Source organism: Sinohyriopsis cumingii, chromosome 3 (genome assembly GCF_028554795.1).
Source record: "Sinohyriopsis cumingii isolate HCF-2022 chromosome 3, ASM2855479v2, whole genome shotgun sequence".
Classification (NCBI taxonomy): Eukaryota; Metazoa; Mollusca; class Bivalvia; order Unionida; family Unionidae; genus Sinohyriopsis; species Sinohyriopsis cumingii.
In genome coordinates this window covers 36,705,084-36,724,742 of record NC_142963.1, presented here as the reverse complement: position 1 = coordinate 36,724,742, position 19,659 = coordinate 36,705,084, and the positions used below count along the sequence as shown (strand labels likewise).

At 32.1% G+C, this 19,659-nt stretch overlaps 1 protein-coding gene across 1 annotated transcript in view; it reads right to left on the bottom strand.

Annotated features, from left to right (window-relative positions):
* Window positions 1-5,010: 5,010 nt before the first annotated feature.
* The window catches only part of LOC149802697 (guanine nucleotide-binding protein G(o) subunit alpha-like), a 65,621-nt gene continuing 50,972 nt past the window's right edge, over window positions 5,011-19,659 (bottom strand). The window contains exons 6-9 of the mRNA XM_089952083.1: window positions 18,761-18,890; window positions 16,871-16,942; window positions 16,315-16,402; window positions 5,011-14,235 (exon numbers count right to left, since the gene is read on the bottom strand). Coding sequence (XP_089808209.1) covers window positions 14,042-14,235; window positions 16,315-16,402; window positions 16,871-16,942; window positions 18,761-18,890 — 484 coding nt within the window. The 3' untranslated portion in view covers window positions 5,011-14,041. The remainder of the gene's footprint in view (window positions 14,236-16,314; window positions 16,403-16,870; window positions 16,943-18,760; window positions 18,891-19,659) is intronic.

Below are 19,659 nucleotides of genomic sequence, written 5' to 3'. Positions count from 1 at the left end.
TATATATATTACAATATATGCAGGTAATACAGATTTATAGTTGTTACAATACATCTAGGTAATACAGATTATATTTCTTACAATACGTATTTATATTTGTTACAATATATGTAGGTATTACAGTTTTTTTCTAAAAGCAGGATGATACAAGATAAACTGAAGAAATGAATACCTACAACTAATGCTTATGAATTTAAATGTTTTACACTTATAAGATTCGACGTTTGCAAAAATTCGACCAACTGTTGGACCACTTTGTTTCTTTCCAAATAAAAGTATTACTAGCTAGTATCTAGCAATTATAATATTTTGGGAGAAAAAAAAACTACAATTGTAGATTTGGAAATATCGTGTTTTAATGCGTCTCAATTCGAGTCCAAAATCTGCTGAAGAAAGATAATTCGGATATTTATATTGTTTCTTTTAACGCTTATAATTATTGCCATTGTCATTTAAACAAAACCAAAACATTCAATTTACACCTGGAAAACAAACTATCCCAAGAAAACATACAGACATATGTTTTTGTATCATTTAATAATATATTTCTTTTTCAGATTGTACCTCAGTCCATCATGGTATCTCGAAAAGGATAATGGTGACATTCTAGTTTTTTCCCTTTGATATAGGCATACAACTCGCATGCAAAATATCTTATATAAATTACATTTAATAGTGTGATTTTCCTTTAGTAATTATTGACTTTCACGCTCAGATAATGTTCTTACTAAGTAACTTACCTATATGCGTCTTTTTTATAATAAAATAAGTAACTAAACCACGTAAAGCTTTTACAAAAGTTTCGATTATATATATCCATTTTTAAAAAAAAGGACGATGGGAGGGACTACAAGAAATGGATAGGAAATGCACCTTATAGAGGAGAAAATATTGGAGATGAATTCCTTTTGTTATTTAAATGTTACGTTTCAGAACCATATTTTTATTAGACCTAACACTTTGAAATTTTAACATATTATGGATCAGAAGAATGATATACAGTTAAAACAAATATGCACACTTTGTAATATTACATTGAACTCCATTTTACTCCAATAACTATCAACTTATTGTATTTATTATATTTTCGTGTTCCCATGTAAATTCCAAAAACTAGGTACGTCATAAAAGACATTGTATATAGAATATCTTGTAGTCTTTATAACAGATAAATCTGGTAAGAAATCTTATAAACTTTAGAAGAGATTGTGTATACTCTATAATATATAGTTTGGCATCATGTGTGCCGATAAAACGCTAACACATGTACATAGAAGATATCTCATAAACTTTAGATATGTTATATAAAACTTTGAATATAACATCTTATAACGATTATAAAATATACTAATATGTTTATAAGATAATTCGAGAAGCATATAGGATGTCTTGCAAACTAAATTAGAGATCTTATTTTTAATTTTGATTACTAAGACATCTTATATAATCTATAAGATATATTATAAATTGCGTAAGCTATCTTACATAGCTAATAAGATATCTCATAAAGTTTATTAAATATCGGATAATATATGTTATATATAAAGTTTTAATATATTTTATAAACTTTGTAAGATCTTATAAACAGTTTAAGTCAGATCTCATATGTTGTATAACGTACCTCATACGCGTTATAAGACATCTTATAAATAGTGAGATCTCATAAATTATATAAGATGTCTCATACATATTTTAAGATTATCTTATAAATTATATACGATATCTTTAATACTTTCCTAGTTATCTCGAGTGTTTCCATTCACAAGATATGATTAAAATTTATTGATATGTTCTATCTATCATGTAACATCTCTCTAAAGGTATACGATATGTAATGAAGTATATAAGATAACTTATCAAAAGAATTAAAATATCTTCTATAATGAGCAACCTTATCAGATATCAACAGTAAATACCAGTTTGGTCAAAATAAAAGCTTATCGCAATTTTAGTCTCATAAATTTACACAACCCTGTCGGCGTGAAACTATATTTGTCATTTGTGATAAAGAATTATTTTAGAAGTCTACACGTTCGTCATTAGTCTGCTAAATTCCTGACCAGTTTTTTGTAGAGAAGAAAAGGAAGACACATATGAAGATGACACTGAATAAAAAGAGACACCCAATTACCTCGGTAATACCTATTTTACAACATGAAAGATAATAATGAAGATGATTTGATGGGAGAGATGGAAGTTGGTTTTCTTGCAAAAATCAGCGTCTTTTCACAATATTTTAAGGGATCCCAATGTAAAACTCTAAGATCTGCGCCAACTATTATACTTTAAAACAAGAATTAAATGTTCACCATCCCTCTGTTCTGTTGTACCCCCTCCCCTTATTTGTACTAGTTCCCGTCAACTACGATTAGATGACGAAACGAGGAATTATCGCATACTGCAACATGCTAAATTCATTTGGCATTAGATTTTTGTTAATTGTATCATTGCAGGCTGCTTCCACTTCAGGAGTTCATCATACAAAAGTATGGTACTTATAAAAACAAATATACCTGATAACAGGACCAATAATTTTGAAGAATTTTATTTAAAATGCATTTGACTAATACCGAATAAAATGGGCCACATGACCTCTTGCAAGTATGGTGATGAAGTATCTCCCAGTTACGTCCTGTACTGAAATTGGGTATCCACATGTGGCTACTGAAACTGGGTACACACATGTGGCTACTGAATAGAGTCGCATTGCCTTTATTTCGCATGATGGTAAAGAATGTTTACCAAATGCACATAAATAAAGTATAATAGGTGTTGGTCTTGTTGTTTCCATTAAAAATGTTAACTGGATTTCACTCGCCAAAACTAAGTGATGCATAAAATGTAGGTAGCCAGTTTTTCTGTCAGTGATCTCAGACTTAGGTACCAACACAGGCAACAGTTAATGAACACATACAATATGGACATAGGACACAATTAATTTTACTATATGTTATCTACATTGGTTTCTCAGTACTGACCTTTCCACTGTGTGACAATCAATACAAATCATATGCTAATCTAAACTACCTTCAAAGATGACTTCACGGTGAAGTTCTCGTCAAAGGTTGACCTGCTCTTTTTTTAGATGCTGAACTGTCAACACATCACCATGTAAACAGAACACAGATTTCACTTCCGGAGCATCACCAAGGCCTTATTACTCACTGTGCACTGTCGCCGAAATACACACATACAACAACACCCTGAGCTCATATTATGAAGAATAAACAGTTACCTTTAAATCCCTACCAAAAATGCATAAATAAAACTCTTCTATCACCACCAAAATGAGAGAGGAAAAAATGTTCTAAAAATAGACTAGAACTACATTCGTGGGTACTGAACTGGAAGTATTAATTGTGAACTGATTCCATATGGGCCATTGACTATGATAATAACTCAACTCTGTTTTCTCTCCAAGTAGGTAAAAGTCACTCTATTTCATTTCCTATGTACAGCTCCTGGAAATGCACCAGCATTGAAAGTTTGATGTAGGTAAGAAAAAACAATTAAATGATTAACAAACATAGGGGAGACTTTATGCAGTGGGTTAGTCCCTGCTAAATACCTGTACCAAACAACAGTTATTCCTTGATTTAGACTGCGAAAGGGCCTTATTTATGGACGGGATTCAACATGACCCATGGCCATGGACAGTAAAATTTATCATCATTGAAGTAGATGAGAATGACGGCGGCATTAATGTAGCCTTCATTTCAGCGTGTCATTTATATTTTTAATAAGGATTTAAAAAATACGCATGATTTCAGGAAACTTACTTATATCCTTGCCGATTTTTTCTTCTATTTTCATCGCATACTGGTTTATTTCAGACTGGATAATAAGCATGAAATTATTGTAATTGACAACAAAATATAGATTTGCATGAAACGTTTATTCTATTCCAAAATTTCATATCTGCTTGAACTGATACCCATGTAAAAGACAAAACCAAAAGGGTAGGAGCTAGGAGAAAATGCTCATTGTACAAAATTCAAACTATACTCCCAGTACCCACTGGCAGATCGATGTCTACCTGTTAACAGATCAAAGTGTACGCACCAACAGATCAACGCCTACCTGCTTACAGATAAAACTGCACCCTCCAGCATATTTATGTCTGCCTGCTGACAGATCAAAGTTTATCTACTGGAGGAAAAAGGTCTGGCAGCTGAATGATGAAGGTCTTCCCTCTAGCAGTTTATGATGTATTTTCTGAGAGATCAAGGTCTATTCATTGTTAGATTAAGACAGATTTACCCAATGGCAGATCACAGATCTTCACATGGACAGATCAAAGACTGGTCTGACAGATCAAGGCCTGCCTGCTGACAGATCAATGTCTATTCATGGGCAGAAGAAGAGAGATTTACCCAATGGCAGATCATAGATCTACCTATGGACAGGTCAAAGTATGCATTCAGAAAGAGGCCTGCCAACTGACAGATCAAGGTCGACTTACTGACAGCTCGTAAAAGACATGCATTATATACTATGAAATATCATGTATAATTTTAATTTTCCTCCAGTCCAGAATGAGATGAGAAAACAATGCAAACAATAAACTATTTTCCATGAGAAGGAAAGAGTAAATTATCAGTACAAATTAATTCCTAATTATTTCCAAATTATTCCCAAGTAGGTGCTTAAATTATTACATGAAATTATACACCATGTAATTGATTTATACAGGTATACTGACTACAGCAATTCTGAACATTTTGTACAGGTTGTCTGCCCTTTTCATATTAGAAATCAATGAAGTGATTAATTAATAGTTATATCAAAGAAAGATAAAAGATCTAAGAGGAACAACTGATACAGCAATGTACCATATTCATTTTATTTATGTTTCTTAACTTTATCCTGACTTTAAAAAAATTGGTACAGCAATGTCCATAACATCCATACTGCCACCCAAGGTCTTGCATTGTATTTCAAAGGTGGTGGTGGTGGGGATGGTGGTGTGGTGGAGATGCATTATGAAGAAAGCATAACAAAGTAAGGAAATATGGCAATAGAGTTTTTTATTTCACTTTAACTTTATTTTACAAAAATAATTTGTCATTTTAAATTGCAAATAATGCAACACACATCTCTAAATACTGTTGTTCAGGAAGTACATATATGATTGCAAGATGATGTTCATCAAATAAGTTGACACATAACATGTTTGATTTCAAAACACATGTTTTGATGGCTATTATGAACAATGTGGGTTTTACTCGAACAACAGAACACATATATGCAATACTTAAACATAGAAAACATAAAAATGAAGGGGAGTTAAGCCAAAAGGTGGCCAACTCTTCTGTAAAAGAGTAAAAGAGTTGAAAATCTAAAAAGATATTTTCCTCTTCTCATACAAATACAATATATGGATGAATCAACAATAAGTTATAAACTTAGTGTAGGCAATACAAAAATAATATGTATTCACTTATAAGTCAAGTCAAATTACAAACAACACTGATCCTGATCTGCTGTAGCATGATGCACTGGTAGATCAAGGTCTATGTTGTTTGTTGTACTGGTTACTCCTAACAAACTGCACAGAACCAGATTTGCCAGCATTTTATGTGACAGCAGTTCTGGGTCTTTGCAGTTTGCAGGCTGGACTCGACTTATAAGCAAGGATATGTTGTAATGGTATAATTATGAAATCACTAAGGAAATACTGTAAAATAGCATGCAAGTCAAATGGATACTATGAGGAATGAATCATGAAAAAATTTAATGTAGACATAATGTATCACTGCACTGACAGCCACTAAATGGATGTAAAATGTACTTCATTCAAAGTAAAAGCAGTGGCAGCAGCAAGGGCTTAAGGCCTTGTATACAGTGCTTACTTCTGAATCAGTGGCAGCAGCATGGGCTTACGGCCTGGTCTACAGTGCTTACTTCTGAATCAGCTGGTGTGGGTTCAACTTCATGATAAAAAGAGGTCAACAAAAAGAACAAACACAGACCTCTGTAGGTTCAATCTAATCTTCACTTTAAAAAAAGGAACATCTTGGGTTGCATGGATCTATGTGACAGCAAGTGGGTTTTGTCAAATCCTTATTGAAAAAAGAACCATCCTTAGTTCACACAGATCTCAATGACCACAAGTAGGTATTATCCAATTCTTACCAAAAAAACCCAGTTCTAAATACAAACTCAACAACACAAAAAAACTTGGTTATTCCTGACCATGGTGGCCACAAATGGGTTTTTATCCAATCCTTATTAAATAACAGAAAGTCAAGATTATCATCAACAATAGCATGGACTAGTGTGGTTGCAAACGACAAAAAAGGCATATGCTTCAATGATGGTTTTAAAAATCTGACAACTGATAAAATAATTTCTGCTGATTCTATCTATCCCTTCATGACAGCCTGTAATGTAAGGAAGTTTGCACTATACCAATTATGACACTGGATTTCATCCCAAAAAGTGTTACACAAGAGAATAATTTGCCTTTTAAATATAAGCTGAATAAATACATAATTTAGAATAGAACAAAGTTTTAAAAACTGTATTAAATTATAAATCAGATGAATTTAAAATGGTAAAATTTAATAATCTCAAGTTGCATTTCTAAATTAGTCCTTTAGCAACAAATACCTGTTCATGGAACATGAATGCCCCACCACAGTAACCTAAATGCAAAACTTGATCACACTTTCAGATGTACATATGTATGAATGAACAAGGCTAACACTCTATGCCCCCTCAAACTTCATGGAGTGGCATAAAAAAATATATACATATTTTTATCTACAAAATAGCACAGAGAAGTTTTGATAAGAAAATTCATTATGAATGTTGTCATGACAAGAAAATCATGTCAAGTTGTATCCAGTCAAGAAAAATGTTTGCATCCAGATAGTGAACAGATTATGGAAAAGTAGAAAGTTGTTCCAAGTATATATATATATATATATATATATATATATATATATATATATATATATATATATATATATATATATATATATATACTTATCTCCTGCAAGCATTCATACTATTTAGTGGATACACATGAAATGAGATCAGATTTGTATTATGTATTAAATAACATATTAGATTCAATGAGACAAAAGTGGGTTATTCACTACACATCAATTGGTCAAGCATGCCATCACATACAAAGCATGATCATTCATTGCAAAGAAAGACTAGAAATTTGTTTCAATCTGACTGACTGTAGAGCCTGTCTAAGTAATGAGGCTCTGAAACCGAAATCTAACTTAAATAAAATTAATAACTACTTTTATGTACACTTACATAAAACATGATTTGTACCTAAACAAAAACCTAATAGATAAAACTATAGTACATTTTACTAGTGTTGGGATGGGATAATGAACAAAATAACAAAGGATAATAACAAAGGAAGATTATCGAGCCCAAAATCTTGAAAATTCAGGTTGAAGTCAATAAAGTATTATTGTGCAAAACAAGTAAGGAATTCTATGTTTGATAAATGTTTTTGTCTTCACTGCTCTCTTTAGAAATTGTATGATTATTGACAAATAAGGAATGACTATTTGGAGCAAATATATACTGCCTTTACAACTGGTACTGGACAGAGTATAATGATTGGTCAACATCAATATCTTCTAAACATGACCATAATATGTACTAAGTTTCTCAGCAATCCACTAAAAACAACAAAAGCAGCCGCATTAACACAAGTCTGTCATATATCATATCCAGCTAAGTCAAAAAGGGCAATAACTCTTATCAAAATTTGTGATAGCACAAAGATTTGTCAATATGTCCATTTTCAGATGATAAATATAGCATGTACCAAGTTACATAGTGAGCCATAAGAAACATACTCAAGTTCATAAGATTCTATCTCCCACAGGATTCAGCTGCAGGACAAAAAGGGCAATAACTCTTACAACAGCAGTAATTTGTCGGTTATTCAACTTGTCATGATAAACATAACATGTATAAAATGTCATAGTAATCCATTGAAATCAGTGAGACTAGTTGTGCACCCAATGTTAAAGAAATAACTCCATCCAGTTCCAAGGAAAAAGGGGCAATAACTCTAACAAAAATTAATAGAGCAAAAAGTGATTTGTCAGTATGCACAGTATCAGATAATGACAATAATACAGACCAAGTTTCATCACAATCCATTGAAAACTATGAGGCTAGTTGAGTTTCCAATTTTCTGCCATTTACTACATCCAGTTTCAAGACAAAATGGGCAATAACTCTAAGAAAATTCCTGAAAGCAAAGTGATTTGTCATTATATACATTGTCAGATGATGACCATAACATTGTCCAAGTTGTGTGGCATACCATTGCAAACTCTGAGACTAGTTGCATATATAACCAGGATTTAAAACCAGTACATTTACAAATTTTGATCAGTAAATTGGCTTGTAAACCAGTAGATTTTCATTTGCAAAAAAATTTACATGTTTTAAGGAGGTTGAAAACTAAACATTTTCCCCACAATATATATTCTCTTCACACTATAATAAAAATGCTGTGTTCCCAATATTCTGTCATTACTACATCAAGCTCCAAGACAAAATGGGAAATAACTCTAACACAATTTCTGAAAGCAAAGTGATTTAGTAATATGCATATCTTCAGCTGATGACATTAACATTACCAAGTTTAATACAATTCAACTGGAAACTCTGGAACTAGTAACTTTCATTAAGATTTTTTGTCATACACTGTATTCAACTGCATGTCAAAATAGATAACAATTATTAAAAAAATTGCCCTGGCAAAGTGATTTTTTTTATCATGCACCTATTGACCTGATGACCATAATACTTGCCCAACTTCATTGTAGTCTATCAAAACCATGCTACTATTTGTCGTTCACAAGGTTCTGTTCCACATTACATCAAGTGCCAATTCAAAAAGGGCAATAACTCGAACAAAACTCACAGGAACACAGAAATCTCTCAATCTGCCCATCTTTGTCTTTGGTCATGTTTTGAGTTAAAATTAAATCCTCAGGTACTTCTACTTGCAAAATTAAAATCTCAGTGACTATATCAATCACAACAAGTATTACTTTAATTGCCCACCAATGACATCAATATAACTCAAGGGTGTACAATTCAAATGCTGACATGGGCCAGAATCGACCTTCATTTAAACTAAACAGGCTGCACTGCAGAAGTTTTGTGTCTATAACAAAAGCATACATATGCATATGTAAATAAGAGCACTATGTTGTGCATTCTTGTTATAAGCTTTTCATGCAGGTGACATTTACAATGTCGGAGATCAATATCCAATCAAGACAATTTAATCCAAGTATTTCTGAGAATAGTTTTATCTGATTGAAACAACTAGTTTTGGTAACACCAGTAAGTAGGTATACCAAATCTTATTTACACAGTGGCTCATAACATACCAAAATACCTAGGGCAAGAGAGATTAAAATATTCCATCTTTTAATTTCTAATACAGGCAACCAAATAAAAAAAAATTACTTTTTTGTTTAGAGAAAAAAAGAAAAGATTTAATTATAAAAAGTGGGTTTTGTACTTTTTTAGTTTTTTTTCTTCCCCTTCCCAAATGAGAAGAAAAGCTAGGTGTGCATGTAATCACTGTAATGATAGAAATATAAATCAAAAGTTACTTTTGACAAGGGAAGTAACTATGAAATAATCCAACATCAGTACTAGAAACTTGCTTGTTCTTTCAAAAAGTCAAAATTTAATCAGACATGTGCACCTCCAAAGGTGAAGGTCATGTCTGATAGTACAGGCAGTGTTAACATAGATTATTTTTCTATTTAAATACAACACATAATTCATGGCAGGTTAAAAATGATACAAGTACCATCCAGTGTCATACATGTACCTCCATATACCATATACTAACTTTTAAGTTAGGCCAACCTGCTGTAGCATAATGCACCTGCAGATCAGGGTCTGTGTTGTTTTTCCTGTGACTATACTAAACTAACTGCAAAGTCCCAGATCTAATGGTACATTATGCAAAAGAAAATCTGGGTCTGTGCAGTTTGCAGCTGGACTTGGTTTATAAGCAAGTATATATGTAGTAATACTGTGAAGTCACTATTTTTTGTAGGGAACCAATATTTGTGGATTAAATGGTTGAATTTAAAGACCCAACACAATGTCATTCTTATAAATGTCATTTTTCCCAATGTATTTTGCTAAATTTAGGCATCAATCAAAATGTAATTCTTAGAAAATCCAAGCAAAATAGTACCTCATGAAAACAAAGGCATTCCAAGTAGTACATAATAACATCTTGTGAAAATAGACAAATGCCAATATAAAATAGTACCTTGTGAAATAGACGAATGCCAATACAAAATAGTAACTTGTGAATTAGACAAATGCCAATACAAAAATAGAACCTTGTGAAATAGACAAATGCCAATATAAAGTAGTACCTTGTGAATTAGACGAATGCCAATACAAAATAGTAACTTGTGAAAATAGATGAATTTCAAATCCACATAATAGTAGTCCATAAAAATTAAGATATTCCATGTAATCCATAATAGTAGCCAATGAAGACAGAGGAATTCCAAATATCACATAAATGTACCCGATTAAGGGGGCGCTCACCAGTTATTATATACTTTTGCGAGAGTGACGTATGTAATGTGAAGTTGTTTGCACAATGGAGAGAATGTTGGCATATCTCTATGCTACTTTAATGAATTGTGGCTGACATGTCTTTGGATATTGTACTTTTGGAAACTGTACATGATCTAAGCACACTTCTAACTAAAATGACTGTTCCCTTGTGATCCAACAATCAGCCTGAATTATACTAAAGTACACTATCCTTAGCAGCTATTAAAATATGAAAAATGAACTTTGCCAAGCTAGACAATACCAGCTTCTGAAAGTGCAATGAATGAATTACCATATATATAAAATGTAAAAAAAGTAATCAGCTCTTTTTTTATACAATACACCTCTGAAGTTCAGGAAGTGAAAATGACCAAGTAGAGGTAGCACTTTTTTGAAAGGTGCACATCTTGAATAAGGCCAAGCTGTATACTATATAACCCATATTACACCCATCAATCATACACCAAAATAAAGGAAATTAAAGGTTCTTTGAACTATATCTAAGATATACAAGGTCTTTTTTAATGGCCAGTATAACCAGCGAGGAAAGCCGGGAAATTCTTTTTCTTTAAAATTCTAACCCTATGCAAATTATAAAACTGTAGAGCGCCAACTAAAATAGGAAAATTCCAAGTCCCCCATAATAGTACCCAATGAAAATAGAGGCATACCAAGTAATACATAATAGTACCTCATGAAAATATACAAATTCCAGGCAATACCTAATAGTACCTCATGAAAATAGAGTAAGTCCAAAAAATACCTAATAGTACCTTGTGAAAATAGAGGAATTCAAAGTAATACATAAAAGTACCTTATAATACATAAAAGTAGTTTTTGAAAATAGAGGAATTCCAAGTAATACTTAATAGTACCCAATGCAAATTGAGGAATTCCAAGTAATACCTAATAGTACCTCATGAAAATAGAGGAAGTCCAAAAAATACCTAATAGTACCTTGTGAAAACAGAAGAATTCTAAATAATACACAAGATAACACTTCCATCACTTAAACAGTTGTACTGCCCACCATCAAAAAAGTGTTTCCAAAATCGTTGTAGTCGAACCTGTAAATGTAACTGTAACTAATTGAACTTAAATAACTAACACTGTCAAGGAATTTTCTGTTCACCTTTAACATGAGCTAGAACAATTTTATTTAATATCCCAACAGTTTTTTTTCTGTCTTCCATTCCACCCTAAGACTTTTTTAAAAAAATCTTGAAATGACTGTCAGTTTATTCTATTCAAATTTAGAAAAGCCAAAAAGGGCATGAAAAATGATAGATACAGTCTTAAAAGATGATAGGCATTTTATTTTTACTGAAACATAGAAATTACTAACAGAGCTGAAATGTTTTGTGGTCCTGGCAATAAATGGGTTGGTTGCTGTCAAAGTTATTCACTTTTTTGGAATGTCCAGCCTACATGGTTTTTGAAGCATAAAAAAATGGTTATTTAAATATCATGACCTATGGTCATTTTTAACCAAAAAAATCATCATGGAATTCTACCAACCTATTGGTATTAATTACAGAATTACATGAAAGTACATCATGGCATCAAATACATCACATGTAAATTGAATTAAGCTTTTCATAAATCTTGCAATCTCAAATCTGGCAGTATATATGGTTGGCTTCAACTGGATGACACATACATTAACTTAAACATAATTCTACATTCTTTCCTTGTTCTACACATTTCTATATAATTATGCAGTTTATATAACTTCCAAAATGATATTGCAAATCTTTTCAAGAAAAATCATGCAAAAATAAATTAAATGAAAGGACTCAAATATAATGGACAAAACCAGTAATCGTACACAGACTATAAACTGGCTTTGTTAGTATGGAAAAGTTTCTTCTGGACAACTACACATTTTATTTTTATTAACTATTAATGTAAAAAGAAAAACTATAAAAATCTTTATCTTTAGAATAATAATGCATAAAAATGAATACAATAATGTATTTTTACTGACACAGTACTCTCAAGAAGGCAAGATGCTCAACAACTTTGACAAGTTCATATCATTAGTGTAAAGTAAAAATGGAAATTAAATAAAATTTTGAACACAAAAATTGGATACATTATTTGCCAAAATATAAATTACACTCTGCTCAGAGTTTGACTTCATTATAGTTCTTTTAATATAAATATACATGTGACAACATTCTAACCCCAAATCTGCAATCCTTGTTCAAAAATCCTAGAATTTTTATTAAAGTCTTGATTTTTAATTTGCTCATTAACATTTTGTAGGCATTTACAAATTAGATCATGTAAATTATTTTACTGCTACTCATGATGTGGAAATGTTGATGGCAAATACAGGCTAATTGAAATGTTGATGGCAAATACAGGCTAATTGAAATGTTGATGGCAAATACAGGCTAATTGAATTTACTCTAGATTTACATGATTTATCCCATGATACAGTTTGGACAGAACATAGCTGACATCTCTGTAATAAGACAATAAATCATATGAGAAACAAAATTTTACTGTCACTTTCAAACCAATATTTCACACCAACAACCAAAACAAGAACGACAAAATAGCTGCATCAGTCAAACACAATTAAACATCTTTGCAGTCAGGTAAAAAACAAAGGTTCATTCATCTCCAGTGTGCTCCATACAGCACACTATAGTCCACAATAATGTATACTATAATGAACTCATTTGAAATATCAATGCATTAATTAATGTTATGTACAACATCTTCACTATTGTGCAAAATTTTCTGAGTGTAATAATCTTTTTCTTTAAATGTAAAGTCAATCATTATGCAGCACAGATTCGCAAAAGGTCAAGACAGCACTTCATTTGTTTTAACAATCACAACCAACACTACCATTTGAGAACAAAGTTACACTGACCCCTTGATAAAGCCCATGGAAATACATCTTGCAAATGGTACTTGAAGTCTGTGCATATGTGCGTTGCAATAATAATAGCAAGTGGGTTTCAACAGATGAGATCAAATGTTGATGAATTTCCTCCTTTTGAATGAGACAGTGTCAATAAATGAATGAATGTGTTAGTGCAGAACATGCTGAAGATGCTGGATGTAAACTAAACATCTGGTTTTATTGCTTTTTACTGAGTAAGTGATTCAAATGGGAGTCAAAAGTAGTTACTCATATGGAGATCAGAATAAGTGATTCAGATGGAAGTCAAAAGTAGTTACTCATATGGAAGTCAGAATAAGTGATTCAAATGGGAGTCAAAATAAGTGATTCAAATGGGAGTCAAAATAGGTGATTCAAATGGGAGTCAGAATAAATGATTCAAATGGGTGTCAAAATAAGTTATTCAAATGGGTGTCAAAATAAGTGATTCAAATGGGAGCCAGATTTAGTGATTCAAATGGAAGTGAGAATAAGTGGTTTAAATGGGAGTTAGCTACAATGGAAAAGTTCCTTGGATTTTTTTATTGACTAGAAAAGTATGGCTGCAGCTTTTAGATTTTCTCTAAGGATTGAGTCCATGACAACTTGGAAAACCACTTGAATGTTGCTAGTATCAGTTGCTGTGGTGAAGTGGGAGTAAATGACTTTCCCAGGGATAAGACTCTGCATCATGAACAGCTGCTGGATGTAGCGGGCTGCTGCATCTGTATCCTTGTCAGGACCTTGAAAAAATACAACAAAAACATTCAATGCCTTGATAAACAGTAGCAAATGCCTATTTATAAGTATTACCACTCTGTAAATATTATTTGAAGAGTCTGATCTGTATATAATGCACTGGCAGATCAGGGTCTATGATGCTGGTTCTATTTATCAGTTCTAACAAACTGCACAATAGCATTATGCATCAGCAGATCTGGGTTTGTGCAGTTTGCAGTTGGACTCAACTTGAAAGTGAGTATATTTGGTATTTATTTAAATTTCAGGTAATATTAGTCAATTCTAAACTTTATTTCCATCTCGCTTATCATCCCAGATATACACAGGAATGAAAATATCAAATTTTCAATTTCTGATCATAAATATAAAATACTCCTTACAAAGTATTTGCTGTATTTATATTCCGAAAATCCCTTTAATATTTTCCTTTCTTTGCTTTCATTATTTTTCATTTGTCAAGAACATAGAGGTAAGATCGAAAGTATGATACTGTTTTATCTCCTCATCTTGTTCATTAAAAAGTAAGTCTGACATTTATCATTATGTCAGCTCAACCTCCATAACATAATCTTAATGGTTCTGATGAGATGAAGCCACTGGATAGAGCAGAAGACATGACTGAACATGGATAAGCTGTGACCTAAGGCAGACTTGAAGTTGTTGTTGTTGGGTATAACGCCATTTTTGAGCACAAGATAGGCTATACATGGCAGCCAGTATTAATGGTGGAGGAAGAACCCAGAAAAACCCCAGAAAGAACCACTGACCTACGAGAAACTACTGGCAAGCTTTCTCACATACCCACACAGGACGATGGCAGCAATCAATAAGTGAGCGCTTAAGACCACTCAGCCACTCGGGACCCCAAGGCAGACTGTAGCTGTCAGGCATGGACCCTGGAAATGCAGACATGCAAGCTAGTGCACTATCCAGGCACCTAACCTCCAAACACTATGTGGGCTGGATAGTACATTGGTACATGTTCACTTTGAACCTCTGAAGTCCAAGGTTCAATACCTTTTTTTAACATATATTATGGCAGATGATCACCTATCCAAAGTTGGTGATTTCCTCCATGTTCTATGTTTTTTCCACCAACAGACCACAGTATGTCAACATCTGAGATACAGGGAGCACACTGTAAAACTTGCATGCAACTGACATATACAAAAATATGTTAGAGTCAACACTGTTATCTCATGTAGATCTTACATTTTTTTCCTACAAGTTCTTTCAGAATCAAATATTCCTATTAGAATATATGAAAAGAGTCCTAAGAAGCCCCTCCCTCCTTATTATGCCAACATTTGGACTGTCAAAAACATTTTATCTCTGTTGTTAGATCTAGTAGGCAACAGATGTAAAATAAATGAAATTTAGAGTCGATGTTGTTATTTCATTCAGATCCCACTAAGCTTCCTGAAAGCTGTTCCAAAATAGAACTGAATATTGCTAGGAGAAAAAGTGAACAGGACCATTATTAGAAACCCTATAGTAAATCTGAGCATAGAAATTAATGGTTGAATCTTCACAATATTTTCATGCAAACAAACTTTGGAAAATCATTCAGAACTATTTTCTTACATTTTTATAGCTAATTTTTGAAAATAATTATCTGAATTTATCCAGGAATAATTTACAATTATTTTAGGTAGATACGACAAACATTTCACAAAACTGTAGTTTCTCATCTGTGTAAAGAGATGTATCCCCACTCCCAATTTTAACTATGGTAATCCAAAAACATTAACACTAACTTCATGTTAATGTCACTGCTGCCACCAAAAGTGATACTTATATCTTACCTGTGTTTCACAGGTAAGATCAAAATGGAACTGAATCTTTTTAATCCAGTTTTTCAAATGAATATAGATCCAGGACAAAACTGCTGATCCTATATATATATATATATATGTACCAGATCATGGACTCCTGTTGGAACAAATACATATGAAGCAAGTTTGTTCATACTGATACATAAGAGTCTTATTCATGAATTAGAAATAAATGACATTAAAATTATTAATTTATTAATTAAGTTAGACCCTCTGTTTAATTTTTTATTATGTTTATTGACCTACCTGAGAAGTCAGGGAAAAAGTACCTAAGGTGACGTCCTGAATACTTGATTTTGTCCTGGAACAAGTCCACCTTGTTTAGGAACAGAACCTAAAAATGACAGGATAGACATAAGAACATCTTCAATCCATTCAACATGTCAGCACTAAAATTCTTGAATAATGATAAGTTCCTTGTTTGTCTTGGATAACATATATTACTTTTAATGAAGCTACTTTTTGGAAAGCCTTTCACTGATGATGATGATGATGATGATGATGATGATGATGATGATGATGATGATGATGATGAAGAAAAAGAAGAAGAAGAAGAAGAAGAAGATGATGATGATGATATGATGATGAGATGATGATGATGATGATGATGTTGATGATGATGATGATGATGATGATGATGGGTAGTTTTGTCAGAACATGCCACTAACTACTGATTTATAAAATATGTTCACAGCAAGTAAATAGAAGCACAAAGATTGATTTCTCATTTTATTAATCAAGATGTACATGTCTTTAATTAAAACGTAAAAATTAACTTAGATGATAGCTAATATTATTGTACCATAGATGCCTTTGTGAAGAACCGATTGTTACAAATTCCTCTGAATAGCTTCAAACTTTCTTCCAGTCGGTTCTGTAAGGAAAATAAAAAATCTGATTACAACATTTTTAACTGAAAGCACCACAACTCGTTATTTTTTTAAATACATTGTCTTCTTTACTCATGAATTATAGTTCTCCATTGCTATAGCATGGTAGCTTGATTCCATAATTGTCTCCCTTGTCATACTTAACCATGCTATCCTGAGACAAGGAAAATATACCAAACTGCAATATAGAGGAAACTATCAACATTTTGTTAAATAATGGTATTTTTAGAAGGAAATAAGGACACAAGTCTAGGCTTCAACTTGCTTCTTTCAATCTATATATTGCTGTACATACATGTATGTATGATTTTGATCACAGAGTCCATAGTGGTAAAGCATTACTGTATATACTCATGTAAAGGACGAATCCAACTGCAAACAGCACTGACCCATATCTACTTATACATTATGAGCTGGGAGATCTGGGTCTGTGCAGTTTGTTAGGAATAATCAGTAGAACAAACAACACAAACCCTGATCTGCAGGTGCATTATGCTATGGCAGATCAGGACCTTTGTTGTTTGCAGTTTGACTTGATGTATGAGAGAGCATATGTGGTATATCCAGAATAACATTATGATGAAGCACATTATAATGAGGGAGAGCTGTACACTATAATGAAATTCATGAATAATGTAACATGCTTTCTATATGAAATGAGTGTTTAATATATTCTATTAAATCTACTTTTATATTCCACAAGTTAACATCAAACAGCAAGTACAATACAATTTATAATGTACATAGATAATTTAAAATTTACATATCACAAGATACAACCCATAAAAATAAGCAATCATGAAAATCAGTAAAAAAAATGCAACTAAAAATACGGTGAAATCAGCAGATATTTCAATATTAAGGGTATTCATCTTTTATAAAATCAGTCTTTACTGTGGAGTTCTAAATAACATTATCTTTATATCATGATGTCACCAATATGATGTCAGTTTGTACCAAGGTGTACTGCAGTGCAATGAATTATAAGACTGAGACTGGATGGAGAACAACATGGTTGCAATGAAACAGTCAAAGATTTAAACAATTTTTTAATCATCAAAATATCATATGAAAGAAAATTATAAAGGTTAACAAAAAGCATGCAAGAAAACTTTAGCAATTATGACATGCCATAAATCTGTCATGCTGCCTTTTGGTTTGAAAAACTGATGTTATCTTAATTATTGCATCATACTTTTAAAAAAATCACTCACCAGCAGATACTTTTCATTTTATCTTTGATAAGAGGTATCCAGAATCAATAAATATTTAATGAATTATAAAATGTTTGTTCTGCTTATTATTTATAAACAATTAGTGATGGTACTTTGCCCAGTACTCACTATCTAATGATCACTGCTGTCAGATAGATATTCAAAAAGGTGAGTGCAAGAGAATGCACACTAATCATTATACCTGTTTAATTGATTCTGGTTTACTTGGTCCCTTAGCTATGTAAAAATACTCATTTTCAACAAAGATAATATTCCAACATCCTTATGGACATCTTTCCATAAGCAAGTAGTCCACTGGGAATCTTACTGAATATACTTGTACACAAGTCAGTACCAACTGAAAAGAGCACTGACCTGAATCTACCACTGCATAATGCACTGACCAATCAGGATCAACTAAATCATTTGAGTTAATCAGTAGAAGAAAAAAACAGACTCTGATCTGCCAGCTCATTTTGTTACTGGCAGTTGGATCCAGGTTATATTAAAATATATACAGCATGGTCAGGTATGGGTGTACCACTGTTCAGTAAATTTTATTTTGACAGCAAGAATCTTAAGACTCACCACAGTGGCATCTTCAAGTAAGCACATGTCATAAGCACTGAGAGCCATTACATACAGCACTGCCTTGACATCATCAAAACAATTGATCCACTTCCGGCGCTCAGATCTTTGACCTCCAACATCAAACATTCTGTAATACATCAATCAAGTATGATACATATTATACATACAATACAGATATGATACATACAATGCAGATATGACGCAATACAAAATAGATATGATACATACAATACTGATACCTACAGGATTTATGTTTACAGATAGCCTCATTAAATGCAATAAAATATGCACTTAAACATATCACCATCTGAATCAATGGGTGTAAAAGTGTCATTGGCTAAGAATAGGAAATCAAGATTGCCATACATAATATGTTAAATGATATGATACATACAATGCAGATATGATACATGCAATACTGATATGATACATACAATAAATATATGATACATACAATGCAGATATGATGCAATACAAGATAGATATGATACATACAATGCAGTTATGAATAATACAAAACAGAAATGATACATAAAATACTGATATGATACATACAATACTGATATGATACATACAATAAATATATGATACATACAACAAATATATGATACATACAATGCAGATATGATGCAATACAAAACAGATATTATACATACAATACTGATATGATACATACAATGCAGATATGATGCAATACATATGATACATACAATATAGATGATACATACAGTACAGATATGTAACAAGATATGTTACAATACATACAATACTGATGATTCATACACTACATATATACATTCAATACAGATATAATACATATAATATGGATATGATACATACAATACAGATATAATACATACAAGATGGATATGATACATACAACAGAGATACAATAC